Source organism: Mytilus galloprovincialis, chromosome 2, assembly GCF_965363235.1.
Source record: "Mytilus galloprovincialis chromosome 2, xbMytGall1.hap1.1, whole genome shotgun sequence".
In the NCBI taxonomy this organism is placed as follows: Eukaryota; Metazoa; Mollusca; class Bivalvia; order Mytilida; family Mytilidae; genus Mytilus; species Mytilus galloprovincialis.
This window is the reverse complement of record NC_134839.1, coordinates 5,242,732-5,263,276: the sequence shown is the minus strand read 5'-3', so window position 1 is coordinate 5,263,276 and position 20,545 is coordinate 5,242,732. Positions and strand designations below refer to the sequence as shown.

Below are 20,545 nucleotides of genomic sequence, written 5' to 3'. Positions count from 1 at the left end.
TTTTTTTTTGTTAAGATAAACAATACTGTTACTTGACGTAGCCGTGCGTAAAATGTATTTCAGCGTTTCTCTTCGAAAACCGATTTCCTTAATGGAATACAACGTCATTTGTGATCATTTAAGTTACTTCACATATTCATGCACGTTATGATTTAATCAAAAGCATATTAACCAGTTTGAAAGTAAACTAATTATAACTTAATCCAATCAGATTGCTTAAGAATTAATAACAAAAAGAGGGCCACATCATGACAAGTAATTGAGGGGTAAACTGGGTAGGGTGAACATTGACATATATTTAAAGTTTATTTTAGCTGAGACTACTATAGCTGAGACTACTATGGTGTTATAGTAGTCTCAGATTTTAGCAATAACGAAGAAAAATTATTGACTTTATACAGTGAATTCACCTTTTTAAGACGCTTATTGTTTCACAAATAAAGCATGAATACAAAGTAAAAACATTTCTTAAAAGATTACAAAAATATCATTCTAATTGGTATAGTGGCATTGCCATAAAGTGAGTGGAAATGCATAGAAGCATAGCAAACATCGAATTCCCTCGCAAAATTGACAATTGCTATCAATTTGGTTTTTTTTAAATAAACTTGTCTACCCTTTCCAAAAGTCCCATATTCTATTGGTTGTCTTATAGGTGTAATACCACCAATTCATAGTACCTTACATCCAGTTGCATACAAAAAGGGAAGAAAAATAATACACCCTTGAAATCAATGGTGGTATTACCTTAAATCCTCCTTTCAAATATTTCAAACAACGTCACATTTCACTTACATCTAATAAAGTCCCTTGCCCCATCCCCATTTTTGCTTTCTTTAATATCCGTCTTTACATAATCAAGCTTAAATGATGATCCATATTTGAATACCTATGCATTTGTGTTTAAACATCTTCGATGTGCAGTATATGCATGTAGTACTACATATTAATCAGATAAACAGCATATTTTGTTTTATGAACGTTAATTTCAACTATAAATATTATATAGCTGATCTTGTCAATATACGTCAAATACGGTCCTTGAATGTTGTGTAACGTATGAAGGAATATTAGTTACTTGTGGGAACAGTGCTTTTTTTAATAGAAGTTAAAAGTTAGTTTTTTGTAATATCGCTATTTGTTGGTTTTATTTGTAATCGCACTCTTTTCATGTAAATAAGATGTGCTATTTGTATTTGTGAATGGTGCAATGTATAGTAATGTGATTTTATTTTTCACAAATCTAACACTTTACGATACATACGAATCATGTTGTTACACAGATCACTTGTACAACATTGTGTTCTGTCGTCTTCTGCTAAACATTGCTGAAATATTGAAAATGGCTTTAATTTTATCTGGAATAGCCTGATGTCTAGCGATAAAAGCGATGTAATTGTTTAGGTACAAATAAAACACTTGAAACTGTAAAATATTTAAAGGCGATATACTACATACCGATATACTACATACAGCAATAATTAAGTGCGTATTGCTGTAAATATTCTATAATTGGTAGAGGTATAAGGGGCGGTTGAAAAATCACATGTTTAACCTAACAGTATCAGTCCCTTGACAAGAACCTCTTGCATTTGTCTTGTATGTAGTTTTATTTAGTTCAGTACATGTTTCGGAGTTTAGTGTAACGTCCATTTTGTCTTCTTTTAGGGATCAGCTGAAGACCGCTTCTGAGTGTGGATTTTTCACGCTGTGTTGAAGATCCACTGGTGGCCTGTTGGTGTTTAATGCACTTCGGTCTGAATTTTGTCTCTTTCGCGTATTCACCGTTTCCATTCTCAATTATAGTGTACCACTGCAGTGTCTTATGGTTAAAAACTGCTTATTTAAACAGATGTTCGAAAATTTTAAGACATTATTATTCGAATGACATTCGAAGTCTGGTATATGCTCTTTTGACGGACTGTCTCTTTTGACATATTCCCCGTTTACATACTAAATTTAATTTCAAGTACGTTTCGAAATGTTTTAAGATATATAGCCCTGTGAATTACAGAAAAACAAGACAAATCAACTTACATCTCTGCTTCCACAGCCTGTCTGGTATAACGTTCTTCTTGATAACTGGTTTACAATTTCCCGAGTTACACATCCCTGAATGAAATCGAATATACAAACATTAAAGCATCGTCAAATGAATGCAATAATTGACTACAGTTCTTGTGATATTAAGAACAATTCATCGCCATATATAGACGTTGTAAACATATTGTGTCTGTCATACATGAACAACGTGTAAACAACGTATGCTTTTCTTTTCTTTCAATTGGTTGATAAAGTATAATGTTGGTTTTTGCTAGTTTTATGAATTTCGCCTTTTAGAGAGGTTGTGTTGAGTTCGTTACTTTTGTTAATACTTTTGTATGCTTTAAAGTTTTTTAAATTGTTTGGTACTTTTTGGAAAGTTACAGAACTAACTAAATTATACTCCCTTTGTGGAATATATCTCACAATGTAGTTGAATACACAGCATTTATAGAATTTTTGACGCCATATTTTCAATTTGTAAAACAAATACGGAGTTAATTTTTATTCTTAATTTAGCCCTACATTATTAAGAGATGGAAGACCTTTCAGTAGTACTCAACTGCAACAACAAAAGAACACTTCTTGATTTTCAGTGTCAAATTACTTTTTATGTAACCAATAAGGCAAGATGAACATTGTAAACAAATCACACGTTACATTGAATACAAGAACAATTGTTACAACTATTTTGTGCATAACCTTTAATACTTGTTAAGCACTTACTTGACCGGAAGCACATAATCTTATTTGTCGACAACTGTCTGGTTGTTCTTCCTGACTACAAGCAAAACAAATCGTTCCTCCATATTTATTGAGAGCTACAACATATAAATATTTCATTAATTTGCATTAAAAACTTAAAAAAAAAAAAAAAAACATCAATTCAAAACAAATTATGCTATCGACCTTGCATGCTAGAATTTTGTAAAATGCACAAAATTCATAAGATTTGGTTTTAAATAATACATTTGACATACGTTGACAAATATACAAACATTAAAGATAAGTATTGAGACGGCGGAGACTTTGTTAAATAGTCCAACAACCATAGCTTCGACACAATGGAAGTAAGTCAAAAGAATAAAGTACTAGATATTTATGTTAATAGTGTAATTATGAGTCTTTTGTAGACAAAACGCGCGTCTGGTGTAAATTCAAAATTTAGTCCGGGTATCTATGATGAGTTTATTTATCTAATACAGATTCTTATTCTATTTTTTAAATATATCTTCAGTATTACTCCGGAATGAAAAGAGATATAAATAATCCAGAGGCTAAAGAAGAATGATATGTAATGTGTTATCAAGGTTGAATTGAATCATGCTTCTTGTCTATATACCAGCTTTGATTATTTGGAATATATTCTAAGTTTCACTTCTTCTTACTACATTTGTATAAACTTCAAGATTTACCTGTATTTTTTTAAAGCCGGTTTTATTTTCTAAAGTGAATATTTTCGAAGGGTTAAATATTACGCAGTGGTGACTTGCCATGGCTTTGTTTGGACTTGTTTGTTTTGTTTTGTGGCCTTGAATGTTTGTCACTTATATTTTATTAACTGTGCATTTGCATTCAGATATCGCAGATCAAATTTATTCGTTTATAGTGTATCAACGTACGTTTTTTTGATTGAGTTAAGCCAACCAATTGATATTTTATTGTGTGTTTTTCTATGTTATGATGTTATGCTATTGTTTCAGAAAAAGGGAGAAGGTTTGGATCCATTAAAACGTTTAATCCCGCTGCAAATGTTTGCACCTGTCCTAACTCAGGAATCTGATGTACAGTAGTTGTCGTTTGTTTATGTAATTTATACGTGTTTCTCGTTTCTCGTTGTTTTTTTTTTTTTTGTTTTTGTTTTTTTTTTTTATATATAGATTAGACCGCTGGTTTCCCCGTTTGAATGGTTTTACACTAATATTTTGGGTCCCTTTATAGCTTGTTGTTCAGTGTGAGCCATGGCTCCGTGTTGAAGGCCGTACATTGACCTATAACGGTTAACTTTTTTTAAATTGTTATTTGGATGGAGAGTTGTCTCATTGGCACTCACACCACATCTTCCTATATCTATTGAAATGTCAGCAATTAAAAATACGGAAGACATCAATACACCTGTCGGAACACCTCTGGAGAGACAAAGTAACAAAAACAATCTTATGGTTTCTTCGACTTGATGTATATGTATTTTTGTTTTCGTCAACATGGTGAATGGGATGGAAATTCTGAACTCTGAAACTCAGCATGAACACAGCATTAGACATATAAATATGCATAATTACAATTGGTAATGTTTTAATAAATTTTTTTGGTCATTTTTCAGAAGGCGTTTAATATGCAAAATGCAAAGTTTTTGGATCTGTAGTCCTTGATGAAAATGACAAGTAGTATTCTGAAAACAAGAATGTGTCCATAGTCGCACTATCATTTTCTATGTTCAGTGGACCGTGAAATTGGGGTCAAAACTTTAATTTGGAATTAAAATTAGAAAGATCATATCATAGGGAACATGTGTACTAAGTTTCAAGTTGATGTAACTTTAACTTCATCAAAAACTACCTTGACCAAAAACTTTAACCTGAACTTCGCACTATCATTTTCTATGTTCAGTGGACCGTGAAATTGGGGTCAAAACTTTAATTTGGAATTAAAATTAGAAAGATCATATCATAGGGAACATGTGTACTAAGTTTCAAGTTGATGTAACTTTAACTTCATCAAAAACTACCTTGACCAAAAACTTTAACCTGAACTTCGCACTATCATTTTCTATGTTCAGTGGACCATGAAATTGGGGTCAAAACTACAATTTGGCATTAAAATTAAAAAGATCATATCATGGGGAACAAGTGTACTAAGTTTCAAGTTGATTGGACTTCAACTTCTTCAAAAACTATCTTGACCAAAAACTTTAACCTGAAGCGGACGGACGGACGAACGGAGGCACAGACCAGAAAACATACAAAAACATCTTATTGTCTGTAAACGATATGTTTTGTCATCATTCATCAGTCAAATCTAAGAAGAAAATAAGAATAATTCGACACAAATAAGCAAAACATATCCAGAAAGGGTAATACACATGTTTCACCAACAGATGGGTGTCATTGCAGTATGTCAAAATCCTTATTGTCCAGAGTCAAAATCAGTAGGAGTCAGCTGAAGGACGCCTCCGGGTGCGGGAATTTCTGGCTGCATTGAAGACCTGTTGGGAACCTTCTGCTGTTGTATTGTTCTATGGTCAGGTTGTTGTCTCGTTGACACATTCCCCATTTCCATTCTCAATTTTATGGCTGATTGACAAACTATAATAGTTTATCAACATAAAGTTCGCTAAATAACAAAAAAACAAAACAGAAAAGACACACTTTTAATAGAATTTTATCTCTAACAACTTTTTTGTATAATTCTTTTAGTTATGAAATCTGACCAACCACGTTATAACTGATGTCTATGCCATTGAAGACAATCTATGTTTACGAAGATTGTTAATGGACAGAAACACTTTGAGCTTTAACACACAAAACGGAAACAACAACCAGATACTAACTGATTATGTCTCGAATTATATCACAAACATTACTTCAGTGCGATGTTCCTTACTTACAGGCTACATTTTGCAGGTCTTTGATACTAATTAACAATAATTCAATTTCGGATGTAACGCGTCTTCTGATTAGTTGACGTTATTTTTGTATCTGCCCGTAGACATAATTAAGTCATGTGATCGTGACATCATCAACGTTTTTTCATTGTTTTCTCCGGTTTAAAATAGAATTTAGAATTAAATTATAAGAAATAACTGTAATATTTTTTCTCTCTATTCGAAATATCAAAATAAATGTGGTACACGCGAGTTATTCAGTGTGCACCACATTTTATGTTATTTCACATATATTACAGTCATTCCTTAATTTAAAAAAGTCGATATTTAGATTTGAGTTTTATTAAGCATACATATGCAAGTGCTGGTCATTAAAAAGTTATTGTTGATTATGGAAGCAGATTGAATCGTCTTTACGATAATAGCGAAATGTCAATGCAGATTTTGCCATATAGGAACCATTTATTATATTCATTATTCACAGGTAAGCAGCGGCGTTTAAGGAGAAAAATAATCAGTGGCCTAAAAAAGACATCGAATGCTACAGCATAATCTTACTAAGAAATAATATCCTTAATCGTTGAAATATTTTGTCTTAATCTTTGACCTTTGTGTTATTACATGTGTAGTGATTTCCAATATTTCACTCACTTGGTGCACCACACAGGCCTTCTACGTTGCAGACGTCTTGCCCACTACAACAAGCATGACACAATAATGTATCTCCAAGATCACGTTTATTGTAAAGTGCTAAATTTCCACGTTCCACGTTCGTTCGTTTATTGATTTCCAGTGTTTTTCGTCTACCAATAGCTACATCACTGCATTGCTGCAAGATAACAATTGCATAATAATGATATTTATTCATACTCGATTACTTAGAGTTAATGCATATCTGAATTACAAAAAAAAATGTTTTCATCTGTACGCCTTTTATGGAATGTATTGTTATTAAATGAAGTATATGAAGCGCAATATCTAAAGAGATATAAAGGTCAACGTACACTCAGACACACAACAGTAGATAGAACAAAACAAAAACAAAACTAAAGACTAAAGCAACACGAACATATTCAAGGCATGAGGATGATATCTGTTTTTTTCCAGAAGGATAATCACAACCTGCTCTTTGTGAGGTAAAACATGTTTCCATTATTACCGTTAGTAGCTTGTTTACTCACAGCAACGTCTTTGCATCCTAATTTGTAGTAAATTCGTCCCTCGATCGTCTGGAACTTTTCAAGGTAACAATTCTTTAAATAAAAATAGGGTAGAGTTGGAATTTTTCAGTCGATCTGTATAATATCCTTGCAAGTCTGAATTCAAATACTAGTACCTAAATTTGTTTCGTAAGTTTTTTTTTTAGAAACATATGGCACAATTTGGGGTAATTTGCTAGTCCAAATAATTATGACGTCTTGAAGGGCTATTATAATTTTTTTCTTTGACGCCTTACTTCGACGTAAGGCGTCAAAGAAAAAAATTATAATAGCCTTTCAAGACGTCATAATTATTTGGACTAGGTAATTTGCTAATTTGCATAGCGGCCATTTTGCCTTATCATGATTTTTTTCGCATATAGGGAAACACCTTGTAGAGTGAATTTAATAGTTAAATGACTTTTAACTTACCTGCTTTCTTAAGTTTTCGGCCAAATTCTTTTAAATACATGATGATTTCAACCTTCCCATTTCGTATAAGAGAGCTACCATTTGATTTTTAAGGCGGGGGGGGGGCTAGGATGAAATTTGAAAAAAATAGGCAGGACAGGAGTTTTGAGTAAAAAAAAAAGGCAGGATGAGACACTTTGCAAAAAAAAGGCAGGATGACAATTTAGGTAAAAAAAGTCAGGATAAACTAATAAAAAAAGGCAGGACCGAATAGACTGACAAATAAAAAGGCAGGACAGAGATTTCAACTAAAAAAAAATGCAGGACAAAATTGTTCATCCTAGGCCCCCCCCCCCCCCCCATAAAAATCAAATGGTAGCTCCCTAAAGTCAAATTTTAAGCATTTTCTCTTAGAATTACCACAGGGGCTTGTTACAATTGCCGGGTTTACTTTCCATACGAACCCCTAAAAAAACACAAGGGAGGAAGCTAATTTGCGACAATGCTTCAAATTATTGTTGTAAATTTTTTCTAAGACTTTCACTTACTTTGTGACCTGAATAAATATGTTCCCACTTGAATTATCTCTCCAATGACATATATTTTTCACCTTAAAAAACCTCTATAACTATTGTAATCCATAATACAAACTCGACATTTTTGAAATAGAACGAATCGAGGCCCTACATTTGAAAATGAAAGTACTAAAGCGACACCTATCGGAAAATATATTTTCGGCACTCTCGGGTGTTTACATAAATGTAATGCTTTTCGGAAGTCTACGGTATTTTTTGTTACAATAATGTAAAAATTGGCGGGAATTATTAGGAACATACCGTCTTTTGTCCTCACATTTCGGTAAACTCCCGAGAGAGCCGAAAATATATTTTCCGGTAGGTGTCGCTTTAGTACTTTCATTTTCAAATGTAGGGCCTCGATTCGTTCTATTTCAAAAATGTCGAGTTTGTTTTATGGATTACAATAGTTATAGAGGTTATTTAAGGTGAAAAATATATGTCATTGGAGAGATAATTCAAGTGGGAACATATTTATTCAGGTCACAAAGTAAGTGAAAGTCTTAGAAAAAATTTAAAACAATAATTTGAAGCATTGTCGCAAATTAGCTTCCTCCCTTTTGTTTTTTTAGGGGTTCGTATGGAAAGTAAACCCGGCAATTGTAACAAGCCCCTGTGGAATTACACAGCATTTTTGTACTTATCCGCCAAAGGAAGTTTTTAAAGATACATTAGTTGTAGATACATGACGGAAAAGGACGTGATTATTCGATGATCTAAAATAAATTATATTTTCAATCTTAAGCTAAGGGAGGTAATTTGATTAAAAGGAACAAAGTTACATGGTGCAAATCCTTCGATTTTGCCATATGAATAACAACTTACAATTGTCCTTAAAATAAGAAGTAAAACAGTTTCTGGAAAATGATTGTTTTTGAATCCAAATATATTATATTACCTTTTTTTGTGATGTGCTTTTAGACAGAAAATAAAATCTTTTGTAATATAATTCCAAATTGTTTAGCAATAGAGTAATTTCAATTTCGTACAAACATTATGTCATCTTATTATAATGTCGTCAAAGTTCGTGATATGACCCCTAACACATTTTTTTAACTTACATGTAACTACATTTTAAACTTATTAAAGTTAATTACCTGTTGGTTAGGACATCTGACAACATGAGTACAATCTTGCGGGAGAGCCACGTGGTCACAGTATAGGCACAGGTTATTTACAGCACTAGATTTGTGTACCATAAAGATGGACGCCAAAAGAATAAACCTTTAAAAATAGAAGTCATAATCCATGTAGGCATAAAATTGAGTATGGTGATGGGGAATATTCAAAGAGACAACAACCCGACCAAAGAGCTGAAATACATGCATATCTATTGCTACATACATTAAATATATACATCTTTTAATACACCTTCAAATGGGTGGTATGCTATGTTTTAATTTGTTTTCAGGAAAGACCAAAACGTCAACAATAAGTTGAGTAATAATAAATAGGGGTTATCAAAACCAAAATGCAACATTGCTTAATTATCAAAAAATATGTTTAAATGTTCTTTTTAATTTGATGGTATAATTGGTCCGTCATAATCTTTAATTATATCTCTCGTTAATGACCGAACGTATTATATATTAACTGAACCTGCTAAATCGTCGGTTCTCCTTTGGTAACATCAAATACCACATAAAATAAAAAGCTTTTGGTTGGCAAACTCTTCAGTTTTGTATTTCCGTACATTTTGATTGCATCGCATTTATGATTATTTTATAGACAATACGTGTCTAGCATAAGAACTTATCAGAATAAGTTTCTTATCACCGTTGCTTGTCTGTGTTTGCCTTTTAAATATATATATTAGATTGATTATTAATTAAATGATTAATTAAGTATCAAATAAAATCTGACCTACAAAAAGAAGAGTGAAAAATAAATGATACACAAATTACAAAACAGCTTTTAAGTGACCTTTCTGTATGACAAATATTACAACAATGCAGTGAAAACAAACCGTTAGTTTTTCTCAGCTGAATTGTTTCCCATTTGTCATGTCTGGGTCTTTTATAGCCGTCCATACCGTATGGGTATTCTCATTGTTGAAGGACGTACAGTTGTCGTCAATTGCTCACATTCACTTCATTTTTTCAACTGTGTTGGATAGTTTACTCATTGGCAATCATACCACAATACTAAAATTTGTAACGATCCAACAAAATGACTAAATTTTTCGAATCAAAATGGAGAAGAGCAAAGGACCAATCAAAATCAAATATGATGTAGCGGCCCTGTGATAGTCACATTCTTCCAATGATTAGTATTACAATTTAAATATGCGTAATATCTATAAACATTTACATTTCTTCTTTGTCAGCTAATCCACACATAAAAGTAAACATATGCTACTATGTTGAAAAAGACTACCCCTTCTGTAGCTTTTAGCCAAATGACAAGCAATGTTTATAAGTTGGCATTGAATATGTTGTTTATAGGCCGTATAAATAATAATGTTATGAACGATTAGCTTAGTTTTAAATCATACATACAATGGCATATCACCAGCCTTCATTTTGTTTATAGTTTATCATGAACTATGCACATGTATCTTATCTCATACAAATCTGGTCTGCAAGTAAAACAAGATAAGGAAATTCGTTCTTTTATTCATTCTTTCTCTTCGATATTTTGAGAGTAAAAATGGATGATACAAAAGAAAATTTTATATAGGAATTTTCAGAACGGTAAAAGGGTATAACACATTTTAAAGTGTATACATGACAAAAGAGAACAAATCTGATGACGTCCATACACATCGCACGAACATACTGAGTGGACATAAAATAGCATATAAAATGTTCTGTTTCAAACTCTTTCAATGACAAACAAATATATTATATATTACAAAAGAGTTAAAAGCAATCATTCTAGGGCAGTTACTTTAAAAAAAACACTAGACTGAAATAGTTGTCGATGATTGTCTTACTTTTTGTCTTGTTTTTAGTTTTTACTGTTAGCAGTTTCTCTTTTCAGTCAAGAGAAATATTCTTCATTAAGTGGTCATCAAAAGAAAATAGGGTGCAGTTTTTCAGAAATCATGGTAAAAAAAGTGGAAACCCATCATCAACTGAGATTTCCGAACACACGTTTGCGACTTTACAAAAAAGGGGGGGGGGTAGTTTTCAGTTTTAAATGATGTAGTTTTTTCAAGTAATAAGAATAACGTCCGTCAAAACTTTACAAAATTTATAGAAAATAATGAACAAATATGTATAATATACGCAATGCTCATTACCCCATAACACAGATCTATGAAGTTTGATATTGGGTGGCGTCACTTTTACTGATCATGCGTCATTATATGTAAGAAGATGTGGTACGAGTACCAATGATACAAATGTCAACACGGAGCCTTAAGATAGGAAAATGTAAAATCTGTTGTCACCGTTAATTCTTCAACTTCAGTTTGCCTTAACCAAATATTTTTATACATAATGCTTATGGTCACAAAACGGTAAATAAAAACGTGAATCCTGCATCTATATGTGGAAGTTTACTAAAGTTTTTTCGCAAGCAGGGGCATCTGTGGCCCATTGACATATTTTACATTTATTTAAGTAAACAACTTATTTACTTCCATTGAATTCTGCTTCTAGAATTAACTTGTATATTTTTCAGGATCTCGGTGCAGTTTGGTAACAGACAACGATATTTCAAGTTACATGTGACCAGCATAACAAAGTGTTTCACTAGATTGAGCTCTCTGTCTAAGTGTACTTTAAACGCTCTTTGCATTGAGTTCAGTTTATTGATATGCGTATACCTTCTGTATGAATTTTTAAGATGTAAAAACAGACCGTCCATATCTATACATGTCCATGAAATGAAATCTAAGATAAAATGGTTGAAACATGTTGCATTATATATCACAACTGGAAGCACATGGTGCTACTGAAGTAGTAAATGTTCTCTCTATTTTTTCACGGAAATTAAAGGATTTAGTTTTCATTTGAACCAAACATTCTTAAAAATTGAGAATGGAATTGTGGAATGTGTAAAAGAGACAGTAACATGACAAAGGAGCAAAAAGCAGTCGAAAGCCACCAATGGGTCTTCAACAAAGCGATAAAATCCCTCGCCCGGAGGCGGGTTTCAGATTGTCCCTACACAAAATGTTAACTGGTTCAAACTCCAAAACATAAAACTGAACTTACAATTAAAAACATACAATACTAACAAAAACCAGAGCCTCCTGACTTTACGTCAATGTAATCATACCAAGAGACACACCCAATATGCATAGGTCAAGAGTCAAAAAGTCATAGTCTGGTCAAGAGTTCCTTGTCACATAAAGCAGATTTTGAGGAAAGGGTCATCGTGGTACACAAAACTAACAAATAAATCTTTAAATCTAAAATAGATATATTAAAAATTCAAACAAAATATACAAGTTGTACATTGAGGGCAAAGGTCAAGCTCAAATAAAGTTTATCGTGCCACTAGACTCACCATCTTATGACAATACATCTACATGTCACATATTCAGAACCAAGATCAATTGAAAATTATATTTTGAGATCAAGGTATTATACACACTGTATCCTGATGACAAACCCAACGTGCATAGGTCAAGAGTCAAAAAGTCAAAGTCTGGTCACGAGGTTCATGTCAAAAATGCACACAGCAGTCCTGCACGAAAGTTCATCATGGTACACGTAACAATGTCATGTCATGATGCACTACACATGCAAAATATAGAAAACCTAGGTCAGAGACAAAAACACAAGACATATAACTAAACTCAATGGAGCGATACTTGTATTGCAGGTCACTACAATTGCCTTCAAAATAGAACATAAACTCTCGCAACACTGCAGAGTTAAAACCGTCTTTCACAAAAGTTTGAGAAGGATTCTTTGCAACGATTAATATCTTAACACTGTTAACTAATTGAGAATCGAGTCGTGCAGTTATGTCAATAAATTAAAACTGTAAGATTAGACATTAAAACACTAAAAACTAGGGTTTACCATTTACTTCTAACCTAACCATGTTATAGACCGGTATGTTATAGTACTAGTTAAACTGATGGAAACACATGATACAGTCATGAAATTGCTATTTGCAATAGTACGACCAGAACATTACAAGACAGAGTTGTAAACAAATGAAAGTAATGATACATACGAATTTTTAATCACAATGCACAAGTACACGGCCGACACTCGGCTAACCGAGAGATAGGTCGGTTAATCTATATTGAGTATGCGGCTATATCGGCGGTGGGTCTGTTAATCGGGTTGGCTAAAGTCTGTTAATCAGGTGTTATCGTGAAAATCAGTGCAAGGTCAGCACGTTTCATTGTATTACTTTTTAATTATATTTATATCATAAAAACTGTTCATGTCTGACAAAATGATTTGGAGTACTGAATCCAGTGGTGTAATTATTTTTTTTCTAGCTTCAATAAACGATCTATAAAATGAAAAGGCGAGTTACTCATCAATAAATTTATACACATTTTACACACACAAAATGTACACAAAAATGACAAGTTGGTTGAGTTTACTTGCATGCAATCTTTTGAACATCGAAAAAAGACTGGCATTATGTTTGTTTACCATATTAACATCAATATGTGAAAAATCTACACGAAAAACTGTATTTTGGTGACATAAATCAATTTTTGATAAAAATATGGTCTGTTAATGGGTCGGATGTATAAAACTCGGTCTGTTAATTGGTCTGTTAAGAGTTATGAATGACATTACAAGTACAATTTAATTGCTATATGGGATGTTATCTGAATAAAGAGATAGGCCAAAGATTAGTGGCTAGAATAAATGGAAACAACACATGAACAATGAAACATAAGTTTAGACAATGAAATGATTTTAAAAAGTGTAAAATCAAAGTAATATTAATTTCATCAAAGAATGGTCGCATATATCATGTGGATTCTGTTTCATTGATATAAATGGCACCAATTTATTTACATAGTTAACAAGTACATACATCAGAGATAAACTTCGTAATGTTTTGATTTTTTTTATCAAATGAACTGAAATATGTTTATAATGCAAACAAATATAGACAAACCTTTCAATATCAACCTTTCTCTACACCACCTTGAAGGTCACTCGATAGAAAAACAAGCACGTTTGCGGACTGCGAGTCGGCTAAATGACTTACGATATCATAGGAATACATCATTACTCGAAAAATAAAATTAATATTATGCATTTATTGTGATTTACAGGAATATAAAATTGTCTTGTTGTTACACATTAAATCAGCACCCAACACTAATATAAAAAAAACTTACTAATGTCTATTTCTTGTTTAGAACTTGGTACAGACATTTCCTTAGGCGGCAGAAAATGAGAATGATGACTCGGTACAAAGGAAAATACATACCGGAAATAAACTTCTCATAGATACTAGGATTGAAATTTGATATTCGCGCCTAATATTTACGCCAGACACGCGTTTCGTCTACGAAAAACTCATCAGTGACGCTCGAAAAAGATTTTTAAAAGGCCAAAAACAAAGTTGAAAAGCATTCAGGAAATACAACTAATACCGGCGTCACACATCAGCGTATAGCTCCAGCGTGTTAAAAATCATTTACGCTGCCAATATGCTTTAAGCGTGTATTGGGCGTACTAGAAGCGTACCTAAGGATAAGCGTTTATCCGGCGTTCAAGAAACGTATGTTGGCGTATGTTGTATGTTTTTTATGCTGCATACACATTTCCTCGGGTTGTAGCGTTCATCAAGCGTATTTACTTTCCTTCAGTGGCTAGAGGTATAGGGGGAGGGTTGATATCTCATAAACATGTTTATCCCCTCCGCAATTTTGCGCCTGTCGCAAGTCAGGAGCCTCTGGCCTTTGTTAGTCTTATATGATTTTTAATTTTAGTTTCTTGTGTATAATTCGGAGTTAATTATGACGTCCATTATCACTGTACTACTAGTATGTATATTTTTTAAGGGGCCAGCTGAAGGACGCCTACGGGTGCGGGAGTTTCTCTCAACATTGAAGACCCATTGGTGGCCTTTGTCTGTTGCCTGTTCTATGGTCGGGTTGTTGTCGCTTTGACACGTTCCCCATTTCCTTTCTCAATTTTACCTTTGTTTTTCGACGTACTTCAAACTTATGCAACGCGCTTTGAACGATTGCTAAACGTTCCTATGGCGTGGAACTAACGTATACCGACTATGTCAGTTTTCTCTGTACGTTTGATGCACGCTGGTCTATCCGCCAATGTGTGACGCCGGCATAAGGTAATCTATTCCTAAGGTAGAAAAGCCTTAGTATTCCAAAGAAAACGCATGGAATTTAACCAGCTGAATTGCAACACATGACAGATTCATAGATGTTGCAGACTTTGAAAAGACAAAAAAATAAGGCTGATTGATAACTTGGCGTAAATAATAAATTCATGCGAATTCGAGCGGCCAATCAGTCCATATAATTTGAAATGACACACTCTTTTAATGAAATGCAGAGATTTTTTTTTAAATAAATGTGCTCTTTCTATAAGGATACTGTTGCACCGTATTGTATTTTTTTCGTTATAAGTACATCTCCTTTTTTTCAATGTGAAAATATAAACTCAAGGTAGTAAGACTATTGTCGTGGCTAAATAACTCTTAACTGACACGATTTAAATTGTCCAACCCATTAACAGACTGTATTCCCCTAATATTCATTAAAGTGTGGTATAACTCAACTTATATAACAATTATGAAATATTTATCAATGACAATTGATTTTTTAGAACCAAAGTACTACTTTGTGTCCTTTAAATCATGTCTAGAAATGGTTTTTGGCCTTTTATCTAAAATATTGCTATGCGTAAAAGCATAAAAACCACATACTTGCGCGACGCCTTTTCGTTTTACTTAAAATTGCGCAGACTATGCATTTTTTTTAATGGTGGAAAATGTTCTATAATAGATATCATTTTGTCAGACACTTTTCTTTTTTTGATGTGATTCTCATAATGTGCCGAAAAATCTGTATATTTAACAGAGTTTAACATTAAATTGTGAGTTTTACTCTTAACAGACGTATAACCAACCCGATTAACAGACCCACCGCCGATATAGCTGCATACTCAATATAGATTAACCGACCTATCTCTCGGTTAGCCGAGTGTCGGCCGTGAAGTAAGGAACTGTAGTTTTCATTCAATTTATTTATCTAAAATGTACACTTGCGTTAAACAATGGAAATTAACACTGTATATTTATATAAACGATCAATCTTGTAAAATAATGAAGTAAATCGTAAAAATTAATCTAGTTTACTGATTTAAAGTTACTGTTTAAAAAAACATATATCATACTAATTATATTTACTTAAGATCTTGTCCGAGCTGATAGACATAGTCCATAGTCCATCAGTTGGTAAGGCAAAATTTCAGTTCTGTGTTACCCCCCAGGGTACCGCAATTTTTTGGTATAAGTCTAAAGAGTAATGTCTGAAGAATATTTTAAGAGGTGTTAGACTTTTGAAAAAGTGTCCAAAAGGGGTTAAAAGGGGTCTTATTTAAGAGTATATCAAAAATTGTGTTGCACACATATATACAGAAAAAAGAAAAAATAACCAAGTATTCGGTACAATTACCCTTATTAAGTTGAACAAATCATATCTTATTAATACGGAGGCTAATTTTTATTTAATTTTTAAATCGTATAGGACCAAGAAAAAAAAGGGGAGGATAATATCCAAAATTTATGATGTTGAATGAACCAAATCATACATACTAGTTTTTTTGATAAAAAAGGTATATTTTTTACATTGAAACATAAAGCATCAAGTAACTAAAGGCAGTTGAACAAAATTCAAAGGGAAGAAAGGGAAAAAAACATGGAATCAATGACAAACACAAACATAAGCAATGTACATCACAGTCATTGAAAAACACACATAGTAGTAAAAAAATAAAAGAACTGTCAGGGTTTCAAGATCTATATCAAAGTTATTTTAACAACAGAATCACCACTTTTTAAGGTCATGAAGAAGATTAATCCATAGAATCATCTTCATTTTCGTCAACGCCATCTACCGAATCATCACCACCATCATCTTCATCATCTTCGTCGTCATTGTCAGCCATATCAATGATTTGATTATTCTTGTTGCTACAATCACTTGTATATTTGCAGCCATCTGTACAGGATAAACCTTGTCGAATACATGAACATCTTTTGGTGGCACAACCAGCGCAGCTATGCATGAACAGCTTATCAGTATCAATAAAGCATCTAACGCTGGCGGTTGGTCTTGCCAATTGATGCTGATCAAATCGTTCTTAACAATTCAATCATGGTTGTTTGGCGATGGAACAGTGTTGTGTTATAGAGTAGATTTCCAAATCTTTGCCTGAATGTTGAATCGTTTGATGTGCTTTAACATTGCATCTTTTGTTGGGTCAGTAGATGACAATGAATGTTTTTTGCATTGCAAAAAAAAACTGAAATTCATTGATGTTATTATAATCGTATCCATATATAGCCCACAAAAACCTCTCGAGTGTTTTTGACAGTTCTTCGCCTACCTCTTTAAAATTTTCACCAAGACGGGATAGACCTTCTGAAAACCACAGAACGATTCAAAACGCCAAATGCTTTGCTTTTTCCCTTACCAGACAAAGCACTAACTGAATCACAACCACTAAAGGCGTGAAATCCTGTCAGTGCTCTACAAACATTCTCCCCAAATTTTGCGCACATTGATTGCACATTTAATTATCTGCATTTGGAAGAGGTACCTTCATCAGAAGAATAATATTTGAACGGATGCGATTCTGAAAATAGCAGGCCAATACTTCCACATCAGATAGATTTTATTACAATGGAATCGTAACCTTTGTCATGAAATTCATGAAAAAAACATTTTTGTGTCGGCTTCTTCCTGTTTGCTTAGAAGCTCAGTGCATTTTACACTTGTCACTATTTCATTTTCAACAGTGATACAAATAAATCAATTCCTTCAAGTGTATAAAATCTATAGGATTGTTTACTCCATTCAGACACAAGAATTTAACAAAAGCAACTTTGTTTCTACCAACTGACAACAATTTCTTCCATTGCCGAGGACACGATTGTGATGGTCTCGAAATTATTGTTATGATTTGCCCTCCCAAGGACCTGCGATCCCGTTCTAATTTTTTTTAATAGATATTGTGGGATACTGATCAGTGACAAAATCAATGCGGGGAGCTCTTTCTGAAACTGAAAGGATAGTTTTAAAAACAACATTTGCCAAATCAGAAAAAGTACTTGGTATCCTTGTGATGGATTGAATGACTGCCATGCCATCAAATATCCACATGCTTTCCTCAGGAATAGCTTGCATTTGTTCAACGCCCTTTTCTAAAAGACCAGCAAGGACAGATTTATTTGTCTTTACTAGTGTAACATCAACGTTTGCAAGAGACTATGGAAGAGGACATAATTCAAACTTGAGGACCTCTCGCATATCCAACTGTCTTGTCTGGGCTATTACTCTATATCTACTTTCAATGTGTTGTTGTTCATATACCAGTTATTAACTGCTTACCTTTTATTTCCTTTGTTGAAAATGTAAGCAATGATTGTCTTTTAATTGGTTTGAAAATGCCGATTGACTTTTGAACAAGCCGTTCACTGATGAAATTGTCTGATGCCAACTTTCCTTTTTTATAGGCGTCGCACATTGATTCAGAGGAAGAAACAGTGCCCGAGGACAAGCCTGATATCTGCTCAGATGTCTCAAATGGGTTTGTCCACCTTTGCAGTGTTTGAACCAATTTCAAAACGTCAGTTTCATCTCATTTCATTCGAGTTTTGTCAAGTTCTGTTTGTGTGGATGTTTCAGGATTAACTATTCATGCCAAATCTCGACATTTTGATGATATTGAAGCTCTTTCATGTGCATTTAGCAACCAACGTTTAACAGAACCTTTATTCAAACTGAAACCAACAACGCCATCTCTTGTTTTGGTATCTCTGTTCAACGTTTGCTCGATTGTTTGGTCAACTGGAGATCTAGAAAATCCATGAGAGCTTCTCTGAACACAAAAACCACCAGATGAAAGATATACATGGGCATCAGGATATGTATTTGGCAGATTTTGCATATGAAGCAAATAGACTGACATATATCGGGAATAGTTTTGACGTCATATGCGAAAAACCATGGTAAAATTTTTTCAACACATGCCAAATGAAGTTCCCAATTACCTTCCCATGTTGCTTTTATAAATGCCAATAAAAGTTCGACCATTTCTATGTAAGAATTCTAGAACTTTTTCATTAGTCCCTCACTTAGATTACAATATACACTAAAGGCCTCAAATAGTTTACCAACATAAGGTGAAATTAGCAAGGTTTTTAAGTTGTTTTCTGTTAAATTTTGTCTGATTTGAGCTAAGATTGACAGAACAGATGCTGAAAATTAGGATCGAAAAATTCATTCTCATCATTTGAATTAAGCCAAGAGCCAAATGCTTCCCAACGTAATCGTTTAAAAGCTTCAAAAACAATTTTGAGCAATCGCAGCGCTCGATTATAATGTTTACCTTCAAATACACCAGTCAAAGAACCTGACCCAATAACTCCAGACTCCAACAGGAGATCGCCCAGCCCTGCATCGCCAAACCGTTTCCCAATGACTGCTATAAAAGCACATGTAGTGTGACAATATGTACAAAATTTATAAAACAATAGTGAAGCAATATATCCAATCAAGAAGGAAAGAAAAATGATAAAAAGCACTATTAAATGAGGAACAATGTATATATTACGAAAAGCAAATAAATAATAACCAGATGGTAATATGTCAAATCGACATAATTGTGTGCCAAAGAAAGTAAAAAGTCTTAACAAATTCTCCAACTGACTATTTGACCTACGTTCAAAGCAATGTTTGTCGATTGAATGACTTAACAATCTTAACTCAATCACCACATAGCTAAACCACAAAATGTAAACAAGCACACCTTTATTGAGTTCGATAGAGTGCACCTTTTCAAAACGTAAAAAATTAACTTTAATTTGTAATTTTTTCAAAAATATTTTGTTACACATTTACTTTATAAAATAATTTGTCTCACAAAAACAACATAATCGACAATTAAATGTTTGTTTTCAGTTGCAAATTGATGAGCTTAAAGTGTGTATGTGTGCACTCAGGTATGAATATATTGTCGACTGAATCGAAGACGGTAATTTGATGATTTCCGGTATTTTACGAGTATTTTCACGTACATATGTTTTATGGAATAATTCATATTTTAGACGATATATACATACTGCAAATAGTTTTAACATTGCATGCTGGTCAATTTTAATTCACAAAAACGGACAATTGTATTACAAATTTCTTTATGAAATGAGAAAATATGCCTTAATTTTAACCCCAAAAATTCGGATTGTTTGTAATGTAAATTCACACTTTTTTAAAACAAAAAATCTTTAGTTTTACATTAAATATGATAGTTTTATATCTGTTTTAGTTGTTTTAACCTATACTTTATTTTTTTTCAATCGCTTTATATTAAAAATTTTAAAAATTACTTAGTCGTGATAGCTAAATAAGGGGACCATTGTAAGGGACGTTTTTAAACCTCTTTTGGACACTTTTTTTGGTCTAACACCTTGTATTTTATTAATAAGATACTGAAGTTGAATTCTATCCAAAAAAAAACGCGGTACCCTGGGGTGTAACACAAACTCCTTAACTAGAGCGCCTTTGAAAACTAGCTGATGGA

At 33.1% G+C, this 20,545-nt stretch overlaps 1 protein-coding gene across 3 annotated transcripts in view; it reads right to left on the bottom strand.

Annotated features, from left to right (window-relative positions):
- The window catches only part of LOC143062724 (uncharacterized), a 141,895-nt gene extending 131,486 nt beyond the window's left edge, over positions 1-10,409 (bottom strand). For 2 of the 3 annotated variants that reach the window (XM_076234493.1, XM_076234495.1), the window contains exons 1-7: positions 10,331-10,409; positions 8,930-9,056; positions 6,829-6,900; positions 6,299-6,476; positions 2,770-2,864; positions 2,038-2,112; positions 1,265-1,328 (exon numbers count right to left, since the gene is read on the bottom strand). In XM_076234493.1, coding sequence (XP_076090608.1) covers positions 1,265-1,328; positions 2,038-2,112; positions 2,770-2,864; positions 6,299-6,476; positions 6,829-6,900; positions 8,930-9,056; positions 10,331-10,353 — 634 coding nt within the window. In that variant the 5' untranslated portion in view covers positions 10,354-10,409. The remainder of the gene's footprint in view (positions 1-1,264; positions 1,329-2,037; positions 2,113-2,769; positions 2,865-6,298; positions 6,477-6,828; positions 6,901-8,929; positions 9,057-10,330) is intronic. The other variant, XM_076234494.1, reaches the window with a different exon arrangement.
- Positions 10,410-20,545: the final 10,136 nt, after the last annotated feature.